This window comes from Phoxinus phoxinus, assembly GCF_949152265.1.
Source record: "Phoxinus phoxinus genome assembly, chromosome: 16".
NCBI classification, from domain to species: Eukaryota; Metazoa; Chordata; class Actinopteri; order Cypriniformes; family Leuciscidae; genus Phoxinus; species Phoxinus phoxinus.
In genome coordinates, this window is record NC_136891.1 from 15,374,193 (window position 1) to 15,400,214 (window position 26,022).

The 26,022-nt window shown below is 36.6% G+C and overlaps 1 protein-coding gene across 1 annotated transcript in view; it reads left to right on the forward strand.

Moving 5' to 3' along the window:
- prkg3 (protein kinase cGMP-dependent 3) overlaps positions 1 to 26,022 on the forward strand; it is a 43,899-nt gene that overhangs the window by 11,637 nt on the left and 6,240 nt on the right. Inside the window, exons 2-17 of the mRNA XM_079583896.1 lie at positions 11,623 to 11,749; positions 11,864 to 11,926; positions 12,257 to 12,383; positions 12,512 to 12,678; positions 12,998 to 13,111; positions 13,209 to 13,314; positions 13,494 to 13,557; positions 14,177 to 14,254; positions 14,598 to 14,686; positions 14,804 to 14,869; positions 14,976 to 15,023; positions 15,785 to 15,826; positions 16,520 to 16,631; positions 16,767 to 16,903; positions 21,370 to 21,459; positions 22,538 to 22,679. Of these exons, the coding sequence (XP_079440022.1) occupies positions 11,662 to 11,749; positions 11,864 to 11,926; positions 12,257 to 12,383; positions 12,512 to 12,678; positions 12,998 to 13,111; positions 13,209 to 13,314; positions 13,494 to 13,557; positions 14,177 to 14,254; positions 14,598 to 14,686; positions 14,804 to 14,869; positions 14,976 to 15,023; positions 15,785 to 15,826; positions 16,520 to 16,631; positions 16,767 to 16,903; positions 21,370 to 21,459; positions 22,538 to 22,679 (1,533 nt within the window). The 5' untranslated portion in view covers positions 11,623 to 11,661. The remainder of the gene's footprint in view (positions 1 to 11,622; positions 11,750 to 11,863; positions 11,927 to 12,256; positions 12,384 to 12,511; positions 12,679 to 12,997; positions 13,112 to 13,208; positions 13,315 to 13,493; positions 13,558 to 14,176; positions 14,255 to 14,597; positions 14,687 to 14,803; positions 14,870 to 14,975; positions 15,024 to 15,784; positions 15,827 to 16,519; positions 16,632 to 16,766; positions 16,904 to 21,369; positions 21,460 to 22,537; positions 22,680 to 26,022) is intronic.

The following is a 26,022-nucleotide window of genomic DNA, read 5'->3' on the forward strand; positions in this document are numbered from 1 at the left end:
CTGATGTGTTATTAACGAAATATGGTACCCAGAACATGCACCTTTATTTGCCGACAAAGCATACTGGAGGTGTCATTACTTTAGTATTTCTCAAGTTCTTAAAAAAACAAGCATGTGGAAGTATAGATAATTTCATTCTTAAATGAAATCACGCATTACAACATTTTCTGATGTGTTATTAATGAAATATGGTGCCCAGAACATGCACCTTTATTTGCCGACAAAGCAGACTGGAGGTGTCATTACTTTAGTATTTCTCAAGTTCTCAAAAAAACAAGCATGTGGAAGTATAGATAATTTCATTCTTAAATGAAATCAAGCATTACAACATTTTCTGATGTGTTATTATTTAAATATGGTACCCAGAATATGCCTCTCCATGCAGCTTTGTGTGCCAACGAAGCATACTGGAGGTGTCATTACTTTATTATTTCACAAGTTCTCAAAAAAACAAGCATGTGGAAGTATAGATAATTTAATTCTTAAATGAAATCAATCATTACAACATTTTCTGATGTGTTATTAACGAAATATGGTACCCAGAACATGCAACTTTATTTGCCGACAAAGCATACTGGAGGTGTCATTACTTTATTATTTCACAAGTTCTCAAAAAAACAAGCATGTGGAAGTATAGATAATTTCATTCTTAAATGAAATCAAGCATTACAACATTTTCTGATGTGTTATTAACGAAATATGGTACCCAGAACATGCAACTTTATTTGCCGACAAAGCATACTGGAGGTGTCATTAATTTAGTATTTCTCAAGTTCTTAAAAAAACAAGCATGTGGAAGTATAGATAATTTCATTATTAAATGAAATCAAGCATTACAACACTTTCTGATGTGTTATTAACGAAATATGGTACCCAGAATATGCCTCTCCATGCAGCTTTGTGTGCCGACAAAGCAGACTGGAGGTGTCATTACTTTAGTATTTCACAAGTTTTCAAAAAAACAAGCATGTGGAAGTATAGATAATTTCATTATTAACTGAAATCAAGCATTACAACACTTTCTGATGTGTTATTAACGAAATATGGTGCCCAGAATATGCCTCTCCATGCAGCTTTGTGTGCCGACAAAGCAGACTGGAGGTGTCATTACTTTAGTATTTCACAAGTTCTCAAAAAAACAAGCATGTGGAGGTATAGATCATTTCATTCTTAAACGAAATCAAGCATTACAACACTTTCTGATGTGTTATTAACGAAATATGGTACCCAGAATATGCCTCTCCATGCAGCTTTGTGTGCCGACAAAGCAGACTGGAGGTGTCATTACTTTAGTATTTCACAAGTTCTCAAAAAAACAAGCATGTGGAGGTATAGATAATTTCATTCTTAAATGAAATCAAGCATTACAACACTTTCTGATGTGTTATTATTGAAATATGGTACCCAGAATATGCCTCTCCATGCAGCTTTGTGTGCCGACGATGCATACTGGAGGTGTCACTACTTTAATATTTCACAAGTTCTCAAAAAAACAAGCACATAGAGGTATAGATCATTTCATTCTTAAACGAAATCTTGCATTACAACATTTTCTGATGTGTTATTAACGAAATATGGTACCCAGAATATGCACCTTTATTTGCCGACAAAGCATACTGGAGGTGTCATTACTTTAGTATTTCTCAAGTTCTCAAAAAAACAAGCATGTGGAAGTATAGATAATTTCATTCTTAAATGAAATCAAGCATTACAACATTTTCTGATGTGTTATTATTGAAATATGGTACCCAGAATATGCCTCTGAATATGAATATTACACCTCCAGAATATGCAAATAAAGGTGCATGTTCTGGGTACCATATTTCAATAATAACACATCAGAAAATGTTGTAATGCTTGATTTCGTTTAAGAATGAAATGATCTATTCCTCTACGTGCTTGTTTTTTTGAGAACTTGAGAAATACTAAAGTAATGACACCTCCAGTATGCATCGTCGGCACACAAAGCTGCATGGAGAGGCATATTCTGGGTACCATATTTCAATAATAACACATCAGAAAATGTTGTAATGCTTGATTTCATTTAAGAATGAAATTATCTATACTTCCACATGCTTGTTTTTTTGAGAACTTGAGAAATACTAAAGTAATGACACCTCCAGTATGCTTTGTCGGCAAATAAAGGTGCATATTCTGGGAACCATATTTCGTTAATAACACATCAGAAAATGTTGTAATGCAAGATTTCGTTTAAGAATGAAATTATCTATACCTCTATGTGCTTGTTTTTTTGAGAACTTGTGAAATATTAAAGTAATGACACCTCCAGTATGCTTTGTCGGCAAATAAAGTTGCATATTCTGTGTACCATATTTCGTTAATAACACATCAGAAAATGTTGTAATGCTTGATTTCATTTAAGAATGAAATTATCTATACCTCCACATGCTTGTTTTTTTGAGAACTTGAGAAATACTAAAGTAATGACACCTCCAGTCTGCTTTGTCGGCAAAATCAAGGTGCATGTTCTGGGTACCATATTTCGTTAATAACACATCAGAAAATGTTGTAATGCAAGATTTCGTTTAAGAATGAAATGATCTATACCTCCACATGCTTGTTTTTTTGAGAACTTGTGAAATATTAAAGTAATGACACCTCCAGTATGCATCGTCGGCACACAAAGCTGCATGGAGAGGCATATTCTGGGTACCATATTTCAATAATAACACATCAGAAAATGTTGTAATGCTTGATTTCATTTAAGAATGAAATTATCTATACTTCCACATGCTTGTTTTTTTGAGAACTTGAGAAATACTAAAGTAATGACACCAGTCTGCTTCGTCGGCACACAAAGCTGCATGGAGAGGCATATTCTGGGTACCATATTTCAATAATAACACATCAGAAAATGTTGTAATGCTTGATTTCGTTTAAGAATGAAATTATCTATACTTCCACATGCTTGTTTTTTTGAGAACTTGTGAAATACTAAAGTAATGACACCTCCAGTATGCTTCGTCGGCACACAAAGCTGCATGGAGAGGCATATTCTGGGTACCATATTTCGTTAATAACACATCAGAAAATGTTGTAATGCTTGATTTCGTTTAAGAATGAAATTATCTATACTTCCACGTGCTTGTTTTTTTGAGAACTTGAGAAATACTAAAGTAATGACACCTCCAGTATGCATCGTCGGCACACAAAGCTGCATGGAGAGGCATATTCTGGGTACCATATTTCAATAATAACACATCAGAAAATGTTGTAATGCTTGATTTCATTTAAGAATGAAATTATCTATACTTCCACATGCTTGTTTTTTTGAGAACTTGAGAAATACTAAAGTAATGACACCTCCAGTATGCTTTGTCGGCAAATAAAGGTGCATATTCTGGGTACCATATTTCGTTAATAACACATCAGAAAATGTTGTAATGCAAGATTTCGTTTAAGAATGAAATGATCTATACCTCTATGTGCTTGTTTTTTTGAGAACTTGTGAAATATTAAAGTAGTGACACCTCCAGTATGCATCGTCGGCACACAAAGCTGCATGGAGAGGCATATTCTGGGTACCATATTTCAATAATAACACATCAGAAAGTGTTGTAATGCTTGATTTCATTTAAGAATGAAATTATCTATACCTCCACATGCTTGTTTTTTTGAGAACTTGTGAAATACTAAAGTAATGACACCTCCAGTCTGCTTTGTCGGCACACAAAGCTGCATGGAGAGGCATATTCTGGGTACCATATTTCGTTAATAACACATCAGAAAGTGTTGTAATGCTTGATTTCAGTTACTAATGAAATTATCTATACCTCCACATGCTTGTTTTTTTGAGAACTTGTGAAATACTAAAGTAATGACACCTCCAGTCTGCTTTGTCGGCACACAAAGCTGCATGGAGAGGCATATTCTGGGCACCATATTTCGTTAATAACACATCAGAAAGTGTTGTAATGCTTGATTTCAGTTAATAATGAAATTATCTATACTTCCACATGCTTGTTTTTTTGAAAACTTGTGAAATACTAAAGTAATGACACCTCCAGTCTGCTTTGTCGGCACACAAAGCTGCATGGAGAGGCATATTCTGGGTACCATATTTCGTTAATAACACATCAGAAAGTGTTGTAATGCTTGATTTCATTTAATAATGAAATTATCTATACTTCCACATGCTTGTTTTTTTAAGAACTTGAGAAATACTAAATTAATGACACCTCCAGTATGCTTTGTCGGCAAATAAAGTTGCATGTTCTGGGTACCATATTTCGTTAATAACACATCAGAAAATGTTGTAATGCTTGATTTCATTTAAGAATGAAATTATCTATACTTCCACATGCTTGTTTTTTTGAGAACTTGTGAAATAATAAAGTAATGACACCTCCAGTATGCTTTGTCGGCAAATAAAGTTGCATGTTCTGGGTACCATATTTCGTTAATAACACATCAGAAAATGTTGTAATGATTGATTTCATTTAAGAATTAAATTATCTATACTTCCACATGCTTGTTTTTTTGAGAACTTGTGAAATAATAAAGTAATGACACCTCCAGTATGCTTCGTTGGCACACAAAGCTGCATGGAGAGGCATATTCTGGGTACCATATTTAAATAATAACACATCAGAAAATGTTGTAATGCTTGATTTCATTTAAGAATGAAATTATCTATACTTCCACATGCTTGTTTTTTTAAGAACTTGAGAAATATTAAATTAATGACACCTCCAGTATGCTTTGTCGGCAAATAAAGTTGCATGTTCTGGGTACCATATTTCGTTAATAACACATCAGAAAATGTTGTAATGCAAGATTTCGTTTAAGAATGAAATGATCTATACCTCCACATGCTTGTTTTTTTGAGAACTTGTGAAATATTAAAGTAATGACACCTCCAGTATGCTTTGTCGGCAAATAAAGTTGCATATTCTGTGTACCATATTTCGTTAATAACACATCAGAAAATGTTGTAATGCTTGATTTCATTTAAGAATGAAATTATCTATACCTCCACATGCTTGTTTTTTTGAGAACTTGAGAAATACTAAAGTAATGACACCTCCAGTCTGCTTTGTCGGCAAATAAAGGTGCATGTTCTGGGTACCATATTTCGTTAATAACACATCAGAAAATGTTGTAATGCAAGATTTCGTTTAAAAATGAAATGATCTATACCTCCACATGCTTGTTTTTTTGAGAACTTGTGAAATATTAAAGTAATGACACCTCCAGTATGCATCGTCGGCACACAAAGCTGCATGGAGAGGCATATTCTGGGTACCATATTTCAATAATAACACATCAGAAAATGTTGTAATGCTTGATTTCATTTAAGAATGAAATTATCTATACTTCCACATGCTTGTTTTTTTGAGAACTTGAGAAATACTAAAGTAATGACACCTCCAGTCTGCTTCGTCGGCACACAAAGCTGCATGGAGAGGCATATTCTGGGTACCATATTTCAATAATAACACATCAGAAAATGTTGTAATGCTTGATTTCGTTTAAGAATGAAATTATCTATACTTCCACATGCTTGTTTTTTTGAGAACTTGTGAAATACTAAAGTAATGACACCTCCAGTATGCTTCGTCGGCACACAAAGCTGCATGGAGAGGCATATTCTGGGTACCATATTTCGTTAATAACACATCAGAAAATGTTGTAATGCTTGATTTCGTTTAAGAATGAAATTATCTATACTTCCACGTGCTTGTTTTTTTGAGAACTTGAGAAATACTAAAGTAATGACACCTCCAGTATGCATCGTCGGCACACAAAGCTGCATGGAGAGGCATATTCTGGGTACCATATTTCAATAATAACACATCAGAAAATGTTGTAATGCTTGATTTCATTTAAGAATGAAATTATCTATACTTCCACATGCTTGTTTTTTTGAGAACTTGAGAAATACTAAAGTAATGACACCTCCAGTATGCTTTGTCGGCAAATAAAGGTGCATATTCTGGGTACCATATTTCGTTAATAACACATCAGAAAATGTTGTAATGCAAGATTTCGTTTAAGAATGAAATGATCTATACCTCTATGTGCTTGTTTTTTTGAGAACTTGTGAAATATTAAAGTAATGACACCTCCAGTATGCATCGTCGGCACACAAAGCTGCATGGAGAGGCATATTCTGGGTACCATATTTCGTTAATAACACATCAGAAAGTGTTGTAAGGCTTGATTTCATTTAAGAATGAAATTATCTATACCTCCACATGCTTGTTTTTTTGAGAACTTGTGAAATACTAAAGTAATGACACCTCCAGTCTGCTTTGTCGGCACACAAAGCTGCATGGAGAGGCATATTCTGGGTACCATATTTTGTTAATAACACATCAGAAAGTGTTGTAATGCTTGATTTCAGTTACTAATGAAATTATCTATACCTCCACATGCTTGTTTTTTTGAGAACTTGTGAAATACTAAAGTAATGACACCTCCAGTCTGCTTTGTCGGCACACAAAGCTGCATGGAGAGGCATATTCTTGGTACCATATTTCGTTAATAACACATCAGAAAGTGTTGTAATGCTTGATTTCAGTTACTAATGAAATTATCTATACCTCCACATGCTTGTTTTTTTGAGAACTTGTGAAATACTAAAGTAATGACACCTCCAGTCTGCTTTGTCGGCAAATAAAGGTGCATATTCTGGGAACCATATTTCGTTAATAACACATCAGAAAATGTTGTAATGCAAGATTTCGTTTAAGAATGAAATTATCTATACCTCTATGTGCTTGTTTTTTGAGAACTTGTGAAATATTAAAGTAATGACACCTCCAGTATGCTTTGTCGGCAAATAAAGTTGCATATTCTGTGTACCATATTTCGTTAATAACACATCAGAAAATGTTGTAATGCTTGATTTCATTTAATAATGAAATTATCTATACTTCCACATGCTTGTTTTTTTAAGAACTTGAGAAATACTAAATTAATGACACCTCCAGTATGCTTTGTCGGCAAATAAAGTTGCATGTTCTGGGTACCATATTTCGTTAATAACACATCAGAAAATGTTGAAATGCTTGATTTCATTTAAGAATGAAATTATCTATACTTCCACATGCTTGTTTTTTTGAGAACTTGTGAAATACTAAATTAATGACACCTCCAGTATGCTTTGTCGGCACACAAAGCTGCATGGAGAGGCATATTCTGGGTACCATATTTCAATAATAACACATCAGAAAATGATGTAATGCTTGATTTCGTTTAAGAATGAAATTATCTATACTTCCACATGCTTGTTTTTTTAAGAACTTGAGAAATACTAAAGTAATGACACCTCCAGTATGCTTTGTCGGCAAATAAAGCTGCATGTTCTGGGTACCATATTTCGTTAATAACACATCAGAAAATGTTGTAATGCAAGATTTCGTTTAAGAATGAAATGATCTATACCTCCACATGCTTGTTTTTTTGAGAACTTGTGAAATATTAAAGTAATGACACCTCCAGTATGCATCGTCGGCACACAAAGCTGCATGGAGAGGCATATTCTGGGTACCATATTTCAATAATAACACATCAGAAAATGTTGTAATGCTTGATTTCATTTAAGAATGAAATTATCTATACTTCCACATGCTTGTTTTTTTGAGAACTTGTGAAATAATAAAGTAATGACACCTCCAGTGTGCTTTGTCGGCAAATAAAGTTGCATGTTCTGGGCACCATATTTTGTTAATAACACATCAGAAAATGTTGTAATGCAAGATTTCGTTTAAGAATGAAATGATCTATACCTCTATGTGCTTGTTTTTTTGAGAACTTGTGAAATACTAAAGTAATGACACCTCCAGTATGCATCGTCGGCACACAAACTTGCATGGAGTGGCATATTCTGGGTACCATATTTCAACAATAATCAAGTATATATGTATATATATATGTGTGTGTGTGTGTGTGTGTGTGTGTGTGTGTCCAAAAAAAGGAAAAAACATTAACGTGCAACAATTACGCGCTTAAGTCGTTGCCTGTTAAAGGAGTGCTGAAATCAATTACTCATCATTAAAGTAATTTTGGCTTCATTATGGCTTATAACTTTTGGCTTTAAGTTAAATATTTGTCATACCAGACCAGAATATGTTCAAATAAATGTCACATTAGACAAGTAAGTTGTAGGTTGTGTTTGAATAATTACGTATCTTTTTAGCTGAGGTAAATTAAATGCAATTCTCACGTATATTGATGATGGCGGTTGAAATTTGAAAGGCTGATTTTCCCGCTTCAGGGAAGTGATGAGTACATATGTCGTCCAGTGGTTGTCCAGACACCATAGGCACAACCTTAAGCAATGGCCCTGAACGGTGGTTCAAGGTCAACATTGTGACAACCGCTGTAACAACCTTCACCACACAACGTAGTTATAGCAACCTTTTGGCCATGTTGTTAAAACGTTGTTAGAAGGTTGGTAACGTTGTGCCAACGTTCTGTGTTTGCTGGGCTATCATCTCCACTGATTTGAGTGTGTTATGACTGCACCAGAGTCGCCTGCTCAAACTATTCTCCTCTGTAAAGATTCCCCACCATTCTGGATAAGGCCAATGACCACGATATTGTCTGCAAACTTTAAGAAAAGTTTGTTTGTGTAAAGGGAGATTGCTTAACCAATAAACAAATGTAAGGGGATCCAGCAAGGGTCCAGTGATGTCCTTCAGGTAGTCCAACATCAGTCTCTCAAATGACTTCATGGCAATATTGCCATCTTGTAACTTTTTTTTTTAGCTTTTATTTTATTTCCTTTGTCAGTGTTTTTATTGCCTGCTTGTTGAAGACATTATCGTCACTTGTGTAAGCATCATGTCTGGCCTGGTGAAGCTGTCTGAGTTTTCCAGTAAACCATGTTGTGTCATTATTATAAATCAAACAAGTCTTAGTGGGAACACATATCTTCACGGAAACTGTTAATTTCACAGTATCAGTGAGCTCATCCAGATCAGTGGCTGTGACTTGAAAAACACTCCAATCAGTGCAGTCAAAACACGCTCATGCTCTGTTTCATTTGTCCATCTCTTGATAGTCCTTACTAAAGGTTTATGATATTTAAATTTCTGCCTGTAGATTGGGAGAAGATGAACCAAACAGTTATTAGTCCCAAAGCTGCCCGGGGGACAGAGTGATATGCATCCTTTAAAAGAAAGTAGCAATGGCCCAGTATGTTACTGTCTCTGGTGGGGTATGTGATGTTCTGTATTTAGGCAGTTAACAGGTAAGATTAGCTTTCTTAAAATCACAGAGAATGATAATGAAAGAGTCTGAGTATTGTTCCTTGTCTGTGTCACGACACACACACAAGGTGGTAAGATCCAAGAGCAGTAACTTATTAGGGTAATCCATACTCACAAAACCAGTCCAGGCAAGGGTAAAAAATCCAAAAGAGAACTCCAAACCAAGAAACAAACCAGAAACAAGACGAGAAACAGACCTTAGGAAGTGTGGTGACATTATACAAGGACTCCGTGACAAACACTGAAACATGCAGGAATATATACACATATATGGACAAGGTGACGGGAGACAGCTGTGTGCAATGAATCAATGAGTGACAGAACAGGATGATGGGAAATGTAGTTAAGAGTGAATGACACCGTGGGGGAAAACTTGACGGGGAAAATTTGCGCACCTGCACGCAGTTTGGCGACACCGATGGTGAGCTGGAGTTAAATGTCTTTTTGGTCACTTTTAGACAGAAAATCTAAATAAAATTATACATATACAGAAAGATAATATAAATATAATTTCACTCACAAAGCCTATCACTTGAAGCAAATATCCACACCTTAAATGTCAGCGCCGGACAAAATGTGGTCAGTGGAAAAGATTGAGAAAAACTTTTTCTGAAATATATTTTACACTATTTGATTTATTTATTCAAAAACAAGGCAAGGATAGGCTACTAAATGATTTTTATTAATGTAATATGACAGCACATCCGTATTTCTTATTTTCCTAATGTCTTGTACCGTTAAACATGTTATCACATGGATGAATAATCATATGCAAATGATATAATGATGAGGATATGCATAGTAAAACTAGGCGTTGTAAGCTCCATATATGGTTATTTCGGGGAGGAGACGCATGTGCGGACAATCTTCTGCTGACTGCGATTTATAAAGTGAATTCTCCGCAGGTTCTGGCGTACGCATGGTTTTATAAGTCTGAATATTTGTTTGCGCACGCCATTTTTGGCTTTGGGGCGCACGTACATTTTTAGTAAGAGCACTAAGGTTTGCAGTGTGAACATCCGCTGTGTGAGCAACAGCTGGAAGCGTGTTAGGTGTAATGCACAGTCCAAAATGGCTTAATTCAACCAAGTTTCCATAAAACGAAAAGCAGCAGACTTTGAGAAGTCACTGTTTGTGTGGGTAAGGAGTAATAGTTTGTCTGTTTATTGTCAAGGGAGCGGATATTCGCCAGATGAATATCACCAGCACGTTTCCCTTGTTGGTGCCTCTTGGAGCGCTTGTATCGAAAATCAGTTCCTCCGAATAGAATGTCTAAAAATTCTGAATTCTCAAAAGTCAGCAAATGGTTGTTTGGAGTGCAATGCCTAAGTCCTATCAGACTAATTGGGGAAACATTTACTTAAAACGGGACATAAAACAAACAAAAAATGAATACCGAAGAGCTCCAAACCGATTCAACCATCCACAGTGCCATCTTGATCCGCTAATATTATATGAATATTTACATATTTAACTGCCCATGCTTTATAATAATAATAATGCATTACTTTTATATAGCGCTTTTTCTGGGTACTCAAAGCACTTTACATGGAAGGGGGGAACTTGATGCGACGGCAGCCATATTGCGCCAGAATACCCACCACACACCAGCTTACTGGTGGGAAGGAGACAGTGATGAAGCCAATCAGTATATGGGGATGATTAGGAGGCCATGATGGACAGAGGCCAAGGGGCAAATCAGGACCTCGGTTTAACGTCGCACCCGAAGGATGGTGCTTTTTGACAGTATTATGTCCCGTCACTATACTGGGGTGTTAGAACCCACACAGACCACAGGGTGAGCACCCCCTGCTGGCCTCACTAACACTTTTAAATAGATAATAATAATAACCCTATGAATTATAAGTATTAGTATAAAAAACTAACACTAGTCTAAACATGCCACTGTGGTCCATCTGTTCCATTTCACTCCAAGGGTCTAATTTGATATTTTTCTGTCTTCTCTTTTTAAGCACAAAAGGTAATTTGTGGATTGTGTCATGTGAAGATGAGGATCCACAGTGTCAGATCCATTCTGAATGGCTCAAACAACTGTTTGAGACCGATAGAAATTTCAGATGGTAATCCAGACAGCAACATATTGTCTGCCCAGATCCGCCCCACATCTGGTACACGTGGATTCCACACGTCCCAGATGTGGGCCGGACACTATGTTGCTGTCGGAGAAGTACGTTTTAAATCACTAATAAAGTGTAACGGTAAAATTCACCATATTCCAGCGCAATAATTCAACATTATAATTGCTTTTAAACTTTTTTATAAATGCTGTGATGATCATTCATTCATTTTAAAGACTGGTTCAATGAATATTTTATTTTAATGTTGCAGTTACATATTAACTCTTTTTACTGCTCTTTGTTAGTGTCATGCTGCTCTAGTAGAGGTGAATCTCATCAGGCCAATGGAAGCCCAACTCAAGAAAATCCGACAACTGCTGGAGAAAGAATGTCAGCTCAACCAGGAACTCCAGAACCAGAACCAGGAGCTGAGTAAGACCCCTATATCATAATATGAATAATGAATGGTTTTTCTAATTCTTGGGTACACGGTATGTCATGGTGATTTATTTCAATGCACACTAGAATATTGTATTCTTTTTACAGAGAGACAGCTTGAACAGAAAGAGGGATTTATACAAGTGCTGCAGGGACGATTAGATGAGCTCGGTAAGACAGAACAGACTAATGGATTTAACTGCGTCCCCTTTCATCTGCTTCCTTATCCTTCCTATTAATAAAAGATTCATAATTAATGATAACATAATCATATGTTATAATTGATCAAAATTATGAAGCGTTTTGCTTGAAGCCAGCACAATTCATATAGGCCTATCAATATATACCGATTTGGACGATTGGGTCACATATTATCACATATAATTAAAAAACATGGAAGAACGAACATTCAAAGCATTCAGCTTAAGTTCATTTTTCACAATATCATAAACATTTTACACATTAAGATATGTTTTTTTGACACCTAATGTTGTCTGCCAGATTGCACCCCTCAACGAAACAGTAATGAAATGCCTGAGGTTCGACAGAGTCGGGCAGCTGTCATGGCCCCGGAGCGAGTACCAGAAGTCCTGGAAATCACGGTCAATAGAGTGAAAAAAACTGCCAGGTAACTTTATACATATATTAATCAAGAACTCTGTGAATCTAATTTAACACTTGTCTTAAATTGAATCAATAAATACTTTTGTTTAACTAACCTCAAATGTTACGTCATGCTCTGTTTGTGTGTGTCAGTGAGGCAGCTCAGATCGTAAAGGCCATTGGTAAGAACGACTTTCTCCGTCGTCTGGATGAGGAGCAGATCAGTATGATGGTGGAACTGATGAAGGTTCTGGACTGTGGTCCTGGTGATGTCATCATCAGAGAGGGCACAGAAGGAGACAGCATGTACATTGTAGCTGGTGTGTATGTGTAAGGACAGATAACTGAATGCCAAGTGAGGTTTCGCTGAAGTCAGAAATGCTTACTAACAGACTGCCTATTCTATTTCTGCCATATAAAAACATGGTAAAAATCATCACAGGAATAAATTACATTCTAATATATAATGCAATAGAAAACATTTTTTAATTGTTTTACTATTTTTTTACTGCATTTAAAATCTTAATTCCAAATTTTTTGAAGTGTATGGCAGCACAATTCTTGAAAACGACATCTCGTTTGAATACTGTTTGACAGTCTAAATTAATTGATGAGCCTAAATTCTTTTTTTCATTCTAGCGGGGGAGCTGAAGGTCACTCAGGCTGGACGTGATCTGCGAACTTTGAGCTCTGGTGATATGTTTGGGGAACTGGCCATTCTATACAACTGTAAACGCACAGCATCTGTCAAAGGTCAGTTATCATTCTGGAGTGATGGCTAAACATGAGTGATGTGGATTACCCCCTGCTGATGTGGTAAATAAGTGTTTTTATACTCTCTTACCCGCAGCCGTCACTGCAGTAAAGTTATGGTGTTTTGAGAGACAAACATATCGAAGCATCATGACCAACAAATCCAAGATGAAACGAGAGCAACTCATGGGCTTCTTGAAAACGTAAGACATTCTGGGGTCACTTGTAACACATTCTGGCTTGCATTTAGCCTGTATTAGTGAAATATTAGATGCTTTGCATGTTGCACACTTTGAATATTCACTGTTTGTATTGTTCATCAGTATATGTAGCAGTTTATTATTGCTGAGTAAATTCTATCGTTTATAATTGTTTCCACCAGGGCGCGCACTTTGAAGGCCCTGAATGATGCGCAGCTGTCAAAGATCATTGATTCCATGGAGGAAGTCAGTATGATTTTACTCTTATAAATAGTAAATTGACTCATTATTGTTATAATAAGGAAATGTTGTAAATTAAGGATGCCTTATTCTTGGAGAAAATACCAGACTCTGTCCAAATGAGACTCAACGTTTGGTTAAAATGTTATTAGCATTCGTGAAACATGATTTTGCTAAGCCACTTATGAGATTTAGTGGATGTTTACACAAAAATTCCAAATCTCCTTTACTCTGCCTGTGTATGACATATTGCATTTTACAAGATCTATCGCTCTTAATAGGTCGCGACAGAGTTTATATCTTTCCGAGAGAAATCCGACAGGCACTTGCTGACCAGAGACCTTAAAAAAATATCTTGAGACATCATTAGGATTTTGTTGTTTGCAGTAGTTTTCATTAAGTAAAACTATTGACTTAGAGATGGGAAATTCAAAGGAATGGTCAATGAGTATGACACCCTCATTTTATCAGTACTATGAATGTGTAATTTAGCCAGAAGCATGTTTAGAAACAGATGACGTTTGAATTAAAGGTAAAGTTGTCTTTTGTTTTGTACATCAGGAATATTTTCTTCTAAGCATGACATGATGACTCAATGTATTATCCATGTTTGTTCCCCTGCAAGGTGAAATTTCAGAACAACGAAGTCATTGTCCGAGAAGGAGCAGAGGGCAATACTTTTTACATCATTCTAAAAGGAGAGGTAAAAGAAACGCATGACAACATTACTCAGTTGCTTTCTTATCTCAGTATAGTTTTATTCTTGAACATCGTCTGCAACGCTGATTACATTATTTACATGTTTTATTTATTTATATTTACACAACGTATATGACTTAGGAGTGCCTGCATTTAATAAGGGTTTAATCTAAATGTGTGCTTTCCAGCACTTTTACACAGAACTGAAACCTTACACAAAATACATTAATCTTTTGTGTAAGTCTATACATGAAACTTTGAACATATTTCTCAATAAAAGATGCTACAGAATGGTATGTGTCTGTATTAAACATAATTTTAAATTATCTCACATTATTTTACATTAGGTCTTAGTGACGAAAAAAGTGAACGGACAGCAGAAACTAATTCGTAAGATGGGTGAGGGGGAACATTTTGGAGAACTGGCTCTTATACGGTAACCATAGTCACTCTACTTAGTGACAACATCATTAGCACTGTGTCAGGAATACATATTTGTTCTGTCTGGTTTAAATTTAAAAGTCAACCAAATCTTCTATTGTGTATAATCCAGAGAGATCCTTAGGACAGCCACCTGTACAGCGGTTGGAGTTGTCACTTGCTTTTCCATTGATAAAGAGTGAGTTTGATGTCAATGATGACAATATTACTTCGTTTAATTTGTATATAATTAATTTGATTTGGGATTTGTTTAAAAATGTAATATTGTCCTTAATTTCTCACAGAATTTTTGAGGAGACCATTCCATTTGAAAGCCTTGAGCTCCATGACGAGTGAGTTTTCCTGCTTTGTGACTTCTATATTTGTAAAGATATTCAGCCTAGTCTTCAGCTTAGTCATTTGTAACATGCATTTTTCCCCTACTTGTAATCAAGAGGAAAAGCCACCAGAAAGTCCTTTTTGATTGTGGAGTGGAGACTGTGTTCACTTTACTGAAATACAGATACACCTTTTGTCCTTATACAGGTCTGGTTTTGTGGGGGGATCCAAAATAACTGATAGTACCAAAGTAAATGTAATTTGAAAACAAAAAATGAACAAAGTGAGAAAAGGCAGTGCCTCCACATCACTGTGATTGGCTGATTCGTCTGCCATTGAACCAATGCTCATGTTTACAAATCTGCATGCAGGTCAGACTGGTTGAAATGAATAGACTTGTTAACTTAAAATGTAACTTTATATGACTCACATCTCTGTGTCTGCAAGCTTCAGGGCACCTGTGGTGCTATTTGTTGTGTAGAGAAATTATTCTGTCCATAAACCAATTATTGCACAATATGATTAACAAGCAGAGAGCTTTTCTTCGCTAGCTGTCTAATTAGTAAGTATATCATATTTGACAGGCGGTAGAAACATTTTGTGCTATTCCTGACCTGTTTACAGGTGGCTCATTGTCAACATTTATTGTGCATTCTGTTCTCCAACCAGCTTCAAGTTTTGAACTTATGAAAATATTATTTTTAGTCTTTTGCATCAGTGGTATTGGTTATTTTCATTCTGACAAATATTTCTTGATCACAAATTGTTTTTGTAGTGCTGATTCACTGGAGGAGGATGAAAAGACAGAGAAAGTTGGGTAAGATATTTTGTTGTGTAATTCAAATAGGACTGAGAACAAACTCACAGTCATATATTAAGCTTGTTTCACATACACAACTGTTCAAAAGTTTGGGATAAAAACATTTTTTTCACCAAGGCTGCATTGCATTTGTTAAAAAAATTAAATTAAAAGACATTAATATCGCAAAATATTAATATTCCAAATAAATGCTGCTCTTCAGATTTTCTCTTCTTCAAAGAAATTTGATAAAAGACACTGCATCGTGGTTTCCAGATGTTCCAGGTTTCCAGGCACAACCATAGTGTGTAGATAATAAGCAATGTTTTTTGAGCATCAAAGCTGCATAGTAGAATTATTTCTGAAAGATCATGTGACACTGAAGACTGGAGTAATGATGCTGAAAACTTCACAGGAATAAACTTACCCAAATTCAAACTATTAGGAAAATAATTTTCTATATACAATTTATTGTATTTCTTTACTATTAACATTTAATTGGCATTAATGGATAATATTTATACATATTAGTTCAATACATTTTTAAAGCCTTTCATTAATCTGAGTTTGTATGAATCTAGTTTTCCTATACATTATTGTGGTCTGCCTGTCTACTGCTAAATAAAGCCTTTAAAATAAGTTAGAATATAAATTATACATAATGTAGTAATTTCTGTTGAATGTATTTATTTTGTGTATTGCTGTCTCCAGGCCAGAAACATCTCTAAAGCTGAAAGAGCTCATCCCTGTACCATACCAGGAGGGAAGTTATCAAGGAGAGCCTGTCACTCTCGGTGTTGGGGGGTTTGGAAAAGTGGAACTGGTATGAGAGGAGTCTTTTTTTTTTTTTTTTTGTCAGTACAAGTTCGGAATTCAAAACTGTTTAGTCCATCCAGACTATAGTAATGTTGTTCTGATTTGACCTCCTGAAATACTAATATATTTGCTTGTTTACTAGGTAACTACCTTGCAGCACAGAAAGTACTTTGCTATGAAGAAGATCAGTAAACAGCACATTGTTGCAAAGAAGCAGGAAGGACACATTATTTTAGAAAAGAAAATTCTTCAGGCAATCCGATGTGACTTCATTGTCAGGTTGGTGCTGCTACCTACCTAACCTATAATCATATATTTTTTTTCAAACCATTCGATAATTGTTCACATACAGTTGTAATCAAAATGATTCAACCCCCATTGCAAATCAGGTTTATTGACAACATTTACAGACGTTCAGCTGTTTACAATGAACAAAGCAAACAAAAGTAACAACACATTTTTCAAGTGGTTTCCCCAAATTCAACTGAAAATGCAACTTTTAATGACTTCCTTCTGCAGTCTCAAAATTATTCAACCCCCTGAATAGAATCCCTCACAACAGTACAAATCTGCAAAACAGGTGTTGTCTCAAGCCCACCTGATACAACTAATCAAGGGCTTCATTAGTTGCACCAGGTGTGCTTGAGCTAGAACACATGAAATATCTGAACTGGCTACCCAGTCAACACGTTGATCTCACAGTGATCTCTCCATATGATCAATGTGAGTTCACAGTGAGCTAAAAGTGTAACCGCACAGTGCACTCATTGTGTGCTCATATTATGGCCACAATGTGAGTCACCCCAGATATAAATGTTATTGGACAAGGACTCCAACATCACTCAGACCTCAAATTTTGGTTGAATATGAAAATTGGGTTGACGTCTAAACATTTGGTGTCAGACTCCAACGTCATTAAACAACTCCAAAACCAGATTGTCTATGTGTGGAAATGTTATTGAGATTAACAGAGGCTTAGATGTTGATAATTTTTTTTTTAATGAATAGTTTGGTTTGCTTTAATTGGGCAGTTTGACTCTTGATGTTTCAATATTAGTTTTTCTCTGGCTGCTGTACCTGTTTATTATGGCAAGAACAGTCATAGAAAATGTGATCAGATGATGTCAGCTACTTGATGATGACGACAATAATGTAATGCTCTGATCAGCTGATCTCTTCTAGACCGTAATTTGTGTTATTAATTTAATATAATTGATTATTGTAATGTTTCTACAGCATGACCTCCAACAGTGGTTAAGGCAGGCAAAAACATAGTTTTTTTTTCACTGGTCAATTTTGAGATTTTGGGCTATTTGTCTTCAATAACATGTCTTCTTTCAGACTTGTGCTGAAAAAAAGTCCAAAATACACATTTAGGTCTTTATTTCACTACACTTTGTCTGTTTGCGTCTGTAGATTTCTATGGAAGTAAAATAATACCAAATGTTTTTGAAATAAAAAAGACTGTTGAATTGAACTACTTGCAAAAAATATGCATTGCATTAACCATGCTTGCATTTTAAAGGATAATTCCGGTATTTAACACCTTGAGTCTATATTGTAGTTTGTTTTGGATGAACAAGAGTGGTGGACAACATTTTTTTGACAATGATTCCTCTCTCGAGTTTTTGACTATAATAGAATTGGCCATGGACCCATTTAACATTGGAGTCAATGGGCATGTCCGAAAATGTCATTAAAACAGCCAATAATGTTTGTTTACAAAACTGTTAAACTCACCGAGTGGTTAGTGGTGTTCGTTGATGATTATAAACAATATATCGTCGCAATATATGATTCCAATCCGTTTATTTTGCTATAGTGGAACTATTTTTTCACAACCGTGTAACTTCCGCTCAATATTTGAATATGAAGCGTTAGCACACTCCCGACCACTTGATGGTGATAACCGATGTTTATGTCTCGCGGGACACTCACGGTCACAGTCGAGTTCAACTTCATATTGCACTGGTCAGTGGTCACGTCTTCCAATATAGTTAGAATTTGTGCGGTCAAAAACTGCGGTAAAGTTCCTAAAAAAAATGATTGTTTATTTCGCTTACTCTCCCGGAGCACAGTTGCTCTGCTCGCTAGCCTTATGAGAAACGGAAGCGAGCAAAAAGACTAACGTTACATCGACCAAATGTAAACAGCCCCCTTTCTGTTTCCGGTAGCGCATTTATATTAACGAGCACTCAGTCCTTCAACAGAATTCAATGGGATTTTACAAAATGACGAATAAAACACGACAGAAACTGTATTTCGCAACACTTTTTGTTTCTGGAACATCAACTAACATCACTAATCACTCGGTGAGTTGCACAGTTTTGAAAACTAATGTTAAAGGTTGTTTTAATGACATTTTCGCACATGCCCATTGACTCCAATGTTAAATGGGTCCATGGCCAATTATTTTATAGTCAAAAACTCGAGAGAGGAACCATTGTCAAAAAAATGTTGTCCACCACTCTTGTTCATCCAAAACAAACTACAATATAGACTCAAGGTGTTAAATACCGGAATTATCCTTTAATGCATTGTATTTGTAGGGCTTGCATTTTTATGGGCTGAAATTCAACATGGTTGTATATTTAAGCTGTGAATATTTCAATTCAATATTCACGAGGCGTGTCTTTGCGAACGGTCAATCATCACAAGCATACCTCAACTTCCCCCTAGGCTTGGTTTCAGAAGTAGTCCTGGAAGATTCTACAGTCATCACAGTCACCTGACTTGAACCCCATAGAAAATCTCTAGTGGGATTTGAAGGTGGTTGCAGCAGGCAAACTCAATATTACTGAACTGGAGGACATTGCTCATGAAGAATAGGATGTTTTCACACCAGGAAAGTCCGCTAATTCACTTGCTTTGGTCTGGACCAAATACAATGTTGATTTTTTTTTTTTTAGTGTGGTTCGCTTTCACATTGTCCTTTTTGCAAGTGAACCTATTATGTACCTCCCCAGTCTAGGGGTCAGGGAGGTTTTTGAAACACTCAAAAATGCCTTTAATTGGATTAGTCCAAAGTACAAAAAAGAAAAGAAAAGGGAAAGCATCAAAAGTCTTCAGGAGGGTACAAGGCCAAACCAATAAACATAAAGTTCTGACTTTAGGGGGAATACTTTCTTAACCTTTCAAAAATAAGATTCAAAATAAACAACAAATTTCTTACCTTACTCTCTCTCTAGCCAAACACAGGAGAAAACCATGGATATGAACAGAAATGGCATCCACCTCCCTATTGCTTTCCAAATAAACTAAATCATAATAGGTTAGAAATTGTTTAAACTCAAGGCTCTTTTAGTAAAGTCAAAAGAAGTTAGGAAAAATTTGCTCAACTGCAGTCCAAGTCTGCTTAGGTTAACACCAACCGACCAGCCAACCAACCAGCCAACCAACCAACCAGCCAACCGATGTACAATTCATATTAGCACACATGCTAAGGTGTGAGGCAGGAGAACACAGTCTTGACAGTCTGGAGTCAAAAAGGGCCTCTCCAAACTGGGCTTTCCTCTCCAGCTTTATCCACAAGCTTTCCTAGTCAGGAGCCAATCAGTGGAAACTAGGAGATGATGGTAATTAGTGTCAGCTGGTCTCCATTTGCACTCAGGAGAGAGGAGAGGGAGAGCACAACAACAACAAAAAAAAACACCAAAACATTGGACACATAATGATTACGCCCTGGGACGTAACAAGCCAAAATTTGTAAACAAAACCACATGTGTGCTATAATCATCTATTCATTGGACAGACATTCTCAAGCAGGGAAAAAGCAGGAAGTGCAAAAACAGGCAATTTATGGAGATCTTTCTTGGTGAAATTTTTATTATTTTACTGATTTGGTGTTATCAGCTACTAACGCAATATGAAGAAACTTATGAGCATCATATGAGACAATGTCAGCTATACGATGTTGTAATTAGAATTTTGCGAAGACGAAGATGTGCTGCAAGATGGTTCTGGTGGAGAAAGCATGCTCTTCACTGATAAAGTTCTAACATTATTAAAAACAAGTGAACAGTCAGCAATAAAATAAGAACAAATTCACAAATCACACAAATTACAAGCAGAGATGAATACGAAATATCAAAGTTACAAAGTCTAATTCCGGTACAGAAGTTAATAATTAAGCCTAAATGTAAAGTAACACTAGTCGTTCACTGTAGAAATTAAAGCTTTATTTTGTTGTTTTATTAACATTAATGACACAGACAACAGTAAAAATATTGGGTTTCTCGGACTGAGAAAAAATGACAAAGGTTTCTTTTTAAACTATGACATAACCGAAAGAAAACTTGCAGAGAATTTAAGACGGGTCCGTCTTAAGAAAGGGGGGGGGGGGGGGGGGCGGGGGGAGCGAACTTGAGTTAAATTCAATCGAATCAAACAAGGCAGGTGTGAATACACCCTTAGATTCCTCAGAAACGCTGCCCGAAGCTGGTGTCTGGTTCTACATCTCGTTTTCAGCGAATGGTGTTCTACTAAGTATTAAAGATGCTTGCCATGAAGGGGTTGAATAATTTTGTGACTGCAGAAGTCACTAAAAGTTTAATTTTAAGTAAAATTTGGGAAACCCACTTTAAACATTAGCTGTGTTGAGCTATTTCAATTACTTTTGTTAGATTTGTTCATTGCAAACAGCTGAAAGTCTGTACATTTCGCCAATTAACCTGATTTGAAATGTGGGTTGAATAATTTCTGTATAACTGTATAATCTTCTGTCTGACTTTTCTCCTCTTGCTCAGGCTGCATGCTGCCTTCAAAGATTCTCGCTACATCTATATGATAATGGAGTTTTGCCCTGGTGGGGAAATCTGGACCAAGCTAAAAGAAGTGTAAGATATTCATGAGTTTGTGGTGTTTTGATAAGGAATGCATGCCTATTAAAGGAACACTCCGACTTTTTGGGACTTTAGCCTATTCACCTTATCCCCCAGAGTTAGATAAGTCCATACATACACAAGTCCAGACACCTTTTTCATCTCCGTGCGTGTGCTATAAGTCTGTTTGACGCACCCACCGCTAGCCTAGCTTAGCACAAAGACTGGATGTAAATGGTTGCAGCTAGCATACTAATCCAAATAAGTGACAAAATAACGCAAACATTTTCATAATATATGTTGTGATTTGTATAGTCACAGAGTGTACAAAAAACAAAGTCAGATGAGACACAGACATATTTTAACCGTATAAATACTGGGAACTATAGCACCTGAGACGCGCTCTGAACGAACTCTCTGCTCCTCACCACGGCGCGTCTCAGGTGCTGCGGTTATCACTCCGCCCAAGTAGCAGTGCTTCGCCTTCAGAGAATATAGTTCCCAGTATTTATACGGTTAAAATATGTCTGTGTCTCATATCTGACTTTGTTTTTTGTACACTCTGTGACTATACAAATCACATTCACAACATGTAAATATTAAAATTTTTGCGTTATTTTGTCACTTATTTGGATTAGTATGCTAGCTGCAACCATTCACATCCAGTCTTTGTGCTAAGCTAGGCTAGCGGTGGGTGCGTCAAACAGACTTATAACACGCACGGAGATGAAAAAGGTATGTATGGACTTATCTCACTCTGGGGGATAAGGTGAATAGGCTAAAGTCCCAAAAAGTCGGAGTGTTCCTTTAAGCCTACTTTTGTTCCATTTCTGTACTGCATATAAACTAACAGGAACACTGTAGCAACAGCATAATGCATTAACAACCACTCACAGCAACCCCCTGGTGAATAACCACAACACCTCGGAATCATCTTTCTTGCTCATTTTGCTTGAATAATATGGTACACTTTAGAAACCATTTCCAGTCTATCTCTAATGTTTGACTGTTTTTTTTTTAAAGCTAATATCACAATTCTTAATTAGTGCTGTTTGAATGTGTGAATGTGGGCGTATGTGTTGTCATGTTGCAGAGGACGCTTTCAGGAAAATATAGCCGTGTTTATAACAGCCTGTGTGGTTGAAGCCTTTGCATACCTCCATAACAAAGGCATCCTGTATCGCGACCTGAAGCCAGAAAACCTCATGCTGGACTCCAAAGGATTTGTGAAATTGGTAAAATAAATTATCTATTTTTCTACTTTCCACAAATAGATCAATTACAGGCATTTACATTTAAAAGCTGCTAATAAAATTGTGATAAATTAGCCACTGTGACAATTCAAAACATTTATCATGTGCAAGGCTGTTATCGATCCTCTTAACAAAAAATATACAAAAATATTTGAGATAGATTTTAACAAGATATATTTCAAGATTTACCATCAGGATGAATGTCCAAACATGCAGGGCATCTGAATTCACTGAGGAGTTTGGTGATACACATTTTTTCTTGCTTCCTTTTTTACATGCCTAATTTGTGGAATGTGAATGTTAGTGCAAGTTGTCTCTTTGAATTCCTCCAATCTCTGTCATAGATAATTGTAACTCCTTTTTAGAGTTGCTAAGTGACACATTTGAAACTGATTTTTAAAAATAACATGTATCTAAGACAAATTCCAAGGCATCAAATGTAAAAGCATATGGTCCCCTATCAGTCCACTAAAAGCTGGAATACCCTACATTACTTTTAAAATCAGAGCAGACTGTATACATCATACATTTGCAGACTTTGCAGTTACAGAGAAAAACTAGGCATCATACTCTAAATGATGTTCTTAAGAATGTTTTTAGAAGACGCATGACACGTTTATTACAAACAATGTCTTCCAAAATCAGCCCGGTCTCACCCCAAAACGTCATATACTGACGGGTCTTGACCATACGTCAACATACGACGAAAATGGTACCCCTATAACGTCAATATGAGACGCAGACATAAGCGCACCAGCAGCGCCTCCTAGCGGTACCCTAACGCATACCTAAACCCAACCATACCCGAATCGTCACACATGGACGTTAAAGGGTACCCTTTTCGTCGTATGTTGCCGTATGGTCAAGACCCGTCAGTATGTGACGTTTCGGGGTGAGACTGTGTTACCAAAATAGGCTCAAAATATCAAACATGTTTGGTATCCTCTTGATGGAGTCATGGTCTGAAGCTACTAAAAACAAATCTGAGCCTGCATGTGCCCATTAAATACTACATGATTTTCTGTGAAATTTGGCAACGCTATTTGCCCAAAATCTGTAGACTGGCTCAGATTTCAGCAACTAGTCGACTCTTCCAGACTGTAAATCGTGGAAAAAATCTGGGCAAAAGTTGTGTAATGTATTCCAGCCTTAAATGTGAACTATGCAGGATTTTCAGTTACTGTTTGTAAACACAACGTTCAAACTTGGCCTCTCCTCGCAGGCGGAACTCCGCCAGAACAAGCCCTCTCCCCTGACATGATATCAGCAGCACACGCAGCCCAACCAACTCTATTTTGCAAATATTGTGTTTATCATGCATAAGTAGTGTGTAGCCTGCATGCAGAGGTGGACAGTAACAAAGTACATTTACTTAAGTAAGTACACTTGAGTATCTATACTTTACTTGAGTATTATTTTTTCTGGAAACTTTTACTTTAACTTCACTACATTTGAAAGACAAATATCTTACTTTTTACTCCACTACATTTCTGTCAGGGGCCTTGAGTAGAAAGTAGAAACGTCAGGGATGATTTTGGTTGCAGGGGTTGCATTTTGGTTGGAAATGAAAGTCTGGTTGACGTCAGAACTCGACTGATGTTGGTTTCTGACGTCAACCGATTTTCAACCACAATACAACGTCTGTCCAACGTTGGAGATTAACGTCAATCTGACAGTGGATTCTGACATCAGTGATTCTGATTTTAATTTTCAACGTTGGGTTTGGTCTTCTAAATGCAAATTTTGTCATTGTTTTGGAACACACTAGCTTATAGATACTGTAACAAGGCTAACATATTCATACAAAAAGCCAAAAAACTGGGAACAGCTATTTGGGTGTCCGAAACCATTGTGGATGTTATTGAGTACACTTATTCAATCCAACTACTGGAACTGTGTTATAGAAATAAATGTGATATTGATATGAGGCTAGGCAGGCATAGATTCAGAGGCATAAGGTACTGTAAATTGGTTATTACTGTACATGCAACAATGCAACAATAACATTGAATTTACATTTACTTTTATACTTAAGTACTTTTAAAAATGAGTACTTCTGTACTTTTAATTAAGTAAAAATCTGTCTTTACAACTTTTACTTGTAACGGAGTAATATTTGACCAGTATCTGTACTTTTACTCAAGCAAGGAAGTTGTGTACTTTGTCCACCCCTGCCTGCATGAACATCTATTAGAACAAATCTGCATTAGATACGTGAGTTTTGGCCATCTTCAGTCTAGTTTGCTAATAATTGCTAACAAGTAATTACAATGTAGCCTGGCAAGCCAGACTTACATCAAGATGTTTAGTCTGGCAACTCTCCATAGACGCGGCTCAATCCGAGGGGCGGGATAAACGGTTCTCTCAAAATCCCTCTAGCACGCAATAGGATAGCGCTACAACCAGAGCAACGAGACGTAGTCAGAGTGGCAAAGATCTGGTCCAGCAAAACTCCGAACACTTCTTCCTTTTTTAAGAATGACTTAAGTGCCGTTCTTTGCTCTTTTCTTAAAGAAGAACTTAACTCGAAGTCCTCCAGAGTCGTGGCCAAAGCCGATTCGAAAGACCGCTGTTCTCCATCCGCAGCCGCCATTCTTTGTTTTCAAGTGCCAGCCGTCGCAACTCTGTCGTCATATGTTAAGCCCACCCCCGACCTACTCTATACACAACGTGATTGGCCTGACCCAATTTAGGTTTTTGCAGCTAGAAGGTCTATGGAGAGTTACTAGACTGCCCTGGCTGCAAAACACATTTTGCTGCCGCTAGGGTGCGTCTAGATTTCTAGGCTAATTACAATGCCTAATAATCAAACTCGAGTTAAAGATATCAGTCAGTAAGGCAATAGCAACATAAGTGAAATGTTTTTGTGTCGAAACATGAGCTTCCTGAGCTTCAGAGACAGGCGATAAAGCCCCGCCCTCACCTGCACTCCGTGTTGTGATTGGCTGGGGCTACACACCTGCTGGATAAAGCTAACAGGCCGGAAACATCTCAGACACAGGAATTCAAGAAGAAAAGTTAAAATGATAGACACAGGACAATGTCTGCAGACGAAAACACCACCACACTCTTCTTGTGGACCATAAGTAATGATTGAGATGCATTATTTATGTAGCCTATGTGTCACGCTGTCAGTTTGATTTGATTTCTGTTCTTGTCTGTGTTTGGTTAATCTGTACATTAGTTTAGTTCTGTCTTTCTCCACACCCTGCCTGTTTGTTTCCTGATTTGAGTTTCAGTTCAGGTGTGTCTTGTTGGTCTCATTAGTTCCTCTGTTTACTGTCTATTTGAGCACTGTGTTTCTATCAGTTCTTTGTCAATTCTA